General features: G+C 48.2%; 1 protein-coding gene across 1 annotated transcript; it reads right to left on the bottom strand.

Moving 5' to 3' along the window:
- Positions 1-758: 758 nt before the first annotated feature.
- LOC140353931 (zinc-binding protein A33-like) lies at positions 759-2,255 on the bottom strand. Its single transcript, XM_072438728.1, has one exon. It carries the CDS (start codon positions 2,163-2,165, stop codon positions 765-767), a length of 1,401 nt encoding a protein of 466 aa, XP_072294829.1. The 5' UTR covers positions 2,166-2,255; the 3' UTR covers positions 759-764.
- Between the last annotated feature and the right edge of the window lie 1,409 nt (positions 2,256-3,664).

Genomic DNA, 3,664 nt, shown 5'->3' with positions numbered 1-3,664 from the left:
AACAGCTCCATGTGTTTAACCTGCAGTTGAATTGTTATTTGCACCGTGGGATTTGATGGTATTCTTAAAGTTCTCAAACTCATTGCACTTAGACGTGAAAAATAGTCTTAACGGCACTTGAGCTGGAGGGTTTGTCAGTCTGTTCATTATTGCAAACAGATTGCAGGAGTTTCTCTCGCCTTTCTCTCGTTGACTTGTTGTGTCATGTGTTGTGAGTCATGTCCGTTCTATTTAAATCGTTTGGCATCATTTGGACTCATTGATGCCGTGACAAGGCCCCACACGATCGAAACTCGTAGGCGTGTCGGTGGGCCTCAGGTCGTTCTTTGGTTGATCTTCCAGTGCTATTCTCACTGTGATCCTGAAGAGCCCCAGACCTGAGGGGCCAACACGCTAATGTCAGATGTTATAGGTTAAGTAACTCTAATGGTGTAAGTTCAGTTCTATTAATTTAATTAAAACAGTATAAGTTATAACTTTTAAGTAACGTAACTCAAAGCAGTTTCCTCATCATTTACAATTTCACTTAACACAAGCTCAACATGTTCTTTACTAAAACTGTCAAACCTTTAACATTTTTATTCTTAACCTTTAAATTACATTAACAACAATTGCACTTTTGTTTTTTGGACGTATTTTATTGATTATGTTGAACAATTGAAAATTATTGGCCATATCATTATTATTATGATGATGATTATAACTCATTTATTTAAAATGGACATAATAGCTGTAAAAGTTATTTGTATAAAAAATAAAGTCTTTTAAAGTCCTTCAGTGGAACATATTTTAATCTCTTTGGTTTTAGCGTCTCCAGCTTCACCAAGAGAGAAATACGGGAACATTTTCTCTGTGAATCTTTCTTCATGAGAGCAGATCAGAGACATGTCCTCAGCGTCAGAGAAAGACAGTTTCCCTTTGTCATAATCCAGTCGGACTCTGATCTTCTGAGGGCTTCGCTTTAGATTCACAATTATACAAACAATAGCATCAATGTATTTTCCACTGTAAAAAGCTAAACACCAGAGTCCATTTTCTGGATCAGCTTCTCTCTCTCTCTTCCTGTCGACAGACTCTTTGGCCACACCAATGATCCAGTGAGGATGGTCCCCGACCTCCACGTCCCACTGGTGTGAGCCGGAGCTGAAGCCCTCACAGCTCAGGACTGTGGGATAGTTAGTGAATCTCTCTGGATTTAAAGGGATCTGTTGTTGTTCAGTGTCTCCATGTCTCACTCCCCTCAGATCCTCAGACAGATGGAGCCCTCTCTCTGCACTGTTTGGGTCCAGAAGGACCGGACTGTAGTGGACCAGGGCCCTCATCTTGCCCCAGGCCTTGAAGCCCATGTTGCCCAGGACTTTGGCCTGGTTTATCAGGAGTCCTGGTCCCAGCTCTGGGCCGGGCTGTGAGAGCAGAGTCTGGGTGGTTTCGTGAGTGTGTCTGTACTCTCTGATAAAGTCCATGCTCTGTCTCTTCAGCTGCTCCTCCACAGTGAGGATGTTCTGCTTCAGAGTGGACAGTTTCTCCCTGATCTTCTGCAGCTGTGGTTCTATGGTCTGGGCCTGTCTGCTCTGCTCCTCTCTCAGCGCTCTGAGCACAAACTCCTCCTCCTGCTGGAGGAAGCGGTGCAGCCGCTCAAACTTCGCCCTGATCTGTCGCTCACATTGCTTCACCTGTGTCTGTGCGTGAAGGTTTATTTCCTCATACTGTCGCTGTAAGGCTGAGGCCTGCTCTCTCCTCTGGGCCAAAGGCTGGAGCTGTGAGTGGAGCTGCTCCTTCAGTTCACTCACGGCTGAGTCCACAGACACCACCTTATGTCCAGAGTGAAGAGAGAACTCACACACAGGACACAGAGGGCGACACTCGTCCAGGGAGAACAGAGGGCTCTGCTCTGGGTGTGAGCTGCAGAACTTCTCACTCTCTCCTGCTGGAGCCTTCTTTGAAAAGGAAAGAATCAGTTGTTTCAGAGCAAAGTTCACATTTAGAAAGTCTTTAGATGATTTCCTGTGACACACGGGGCACTTCTTGGTCTTGTTCTCGTCCCAGTTGTAGTGCAGACAGCTGGAGCAGAAGCTGTGGTTACAGCCCAGAGACACTGGTTCTTTAAAGGTCTCCAGACACACAGGACAGGTCAGGAAGTCCTCCTCTGCAGAGATCTGCTCCATTTCAACAAAAGTCACAAGACTCACAGGTCTGTGTCCTCTGTGTGCGACGCCCTGCTGCAGACTGACTCAACTCTTTCACTTTCCTCTGAAAGAGTCGTTCACACCTGAGTGAGAGTCTCAGCAGCAGCAGCAGCAGCAGCAGCAGCAGCAGCAGCAGCAGCAGGGGGCGCTGTTTGGACATTCACTGGCTTGGAAGTGGTATAAACTCCCACATACCTTATCAAATTGCTGAATGGGTTAAATAAGCTTCACCAACAAATTCATCACACATTAGTGCTCTGTGTTGTCAAAATACTGCCTGTGTTTCTAACGAACATCTAATCATTATAAACGTGAACAGAGCCTGAGCTACAAACACAGACTTGTTTCTAAAAGATAATTTTTAAGTCAATTGTTGAAACTTGGCGCTGCTGTTACTTCACTCCTCTGCACATGCTCAGTTGGAGCTTCTCTTCTCCTCTGCACATGCTCAGTTAGAGCTTCTCTTCTCCACTGCACATGCTCAGTTAGAGCTTCACTTCTCCTCTGCACATGCTCAGTTAGAGCTTCTCTTCTCCACTGCACATGCTCAGTTAGAGCTTCACTTCTCCACTGCAAATGCTCAGTTAGGGCTTCACTTCTCCTCTGCACATGCTCAGTTAGAGCTTCACTTCTCACAACATGTTTCCACACCTAATGATGCATTTCCTTTATGATTTTAGTCCAATGTGAGGACACAACTTATATGTACATAAAACTGAAGTTCTCTCTCACTGGCGCCCCCCTCTGTCCTTTAGAAAGACTTACCCATCTAAATGGCAAATGTAATCATCCATCCATCCATCCATCCATCTTCTGCCGCTTTATCCGGGGCCGGGTCGCGGGGGCAGCAGTCTGAGCAGGGACTCCCAGACTTCCTTCTCCCCAGACACTTCCTCTAACTCCTCCGGGGGGATCCCGAGGCGTTCCCAGGCCAGCCGAGAGACATAGTCTCTCCAGCGTGTCCTGGGTCTTCCCCGGGGCCTCTTCCTGGTGGGACATGCCTGAAACACCTCCCGAGGGAGGCGCCCAGGAGGCATCCGGAACAGATGCCCGAGCCACCTCAGCTGGCTCCTCTCGACGTGGAGGAGCAGCGGCTCTACTCCGAGCTCCCCCCGTGTGGCCGAGCTCCTCACCTTATCTCTAAGGGAGCGCCCAGCCACACGGTGGAGGAAACTCATTTCGACCGCTTGTATCCGCGATCTTGTTCTTTCGGTCACTACCCAAAGCTCATGACCATAGGTGAGGTCAGAACGTAGACCGACCGGTAAATAGAGAGCTTTGCCTTTCGGTTCAGCTCCCTCTTTACCACAACGGTCCGATGCAGCGACTGCATCACTGCAGCCGCTGCACCGATCCGCCTGTCGATCTCACGCTCCATCCTTCCCTCACTCGTGAACAAGACCCCGAGATACTTGAACTCCTCCACTTGGGGCAAGGACTCCCCACCCACGTGGAGAGGGCAAGCCTCTTCAGGTGGG

Source organism: Eucyclogobius newberryi, unplaced genomic scaffold (genome assembly GCF_026437365.1).
Source record: "Eucyclogobius newberryi isolate DKJ021-1_F unplaced genomic scaffold, fEucNew1.0.hap1 SCAF_9, whole genome shotgun sequence".
NCBI classification, from domain to species: domain Eukaryota; kingdom Metazoa; phylum Chordata; class Actinopteri; order Gobiiformes; family Gobiidae; genus Eucyclogobius; species Eucyclogobius newberryi.
The sequence above is the reverse complement of the archived record's forward strand: the minus strand, read 5'-3'. Positions and strand labels throughout refer to the sequence as shown.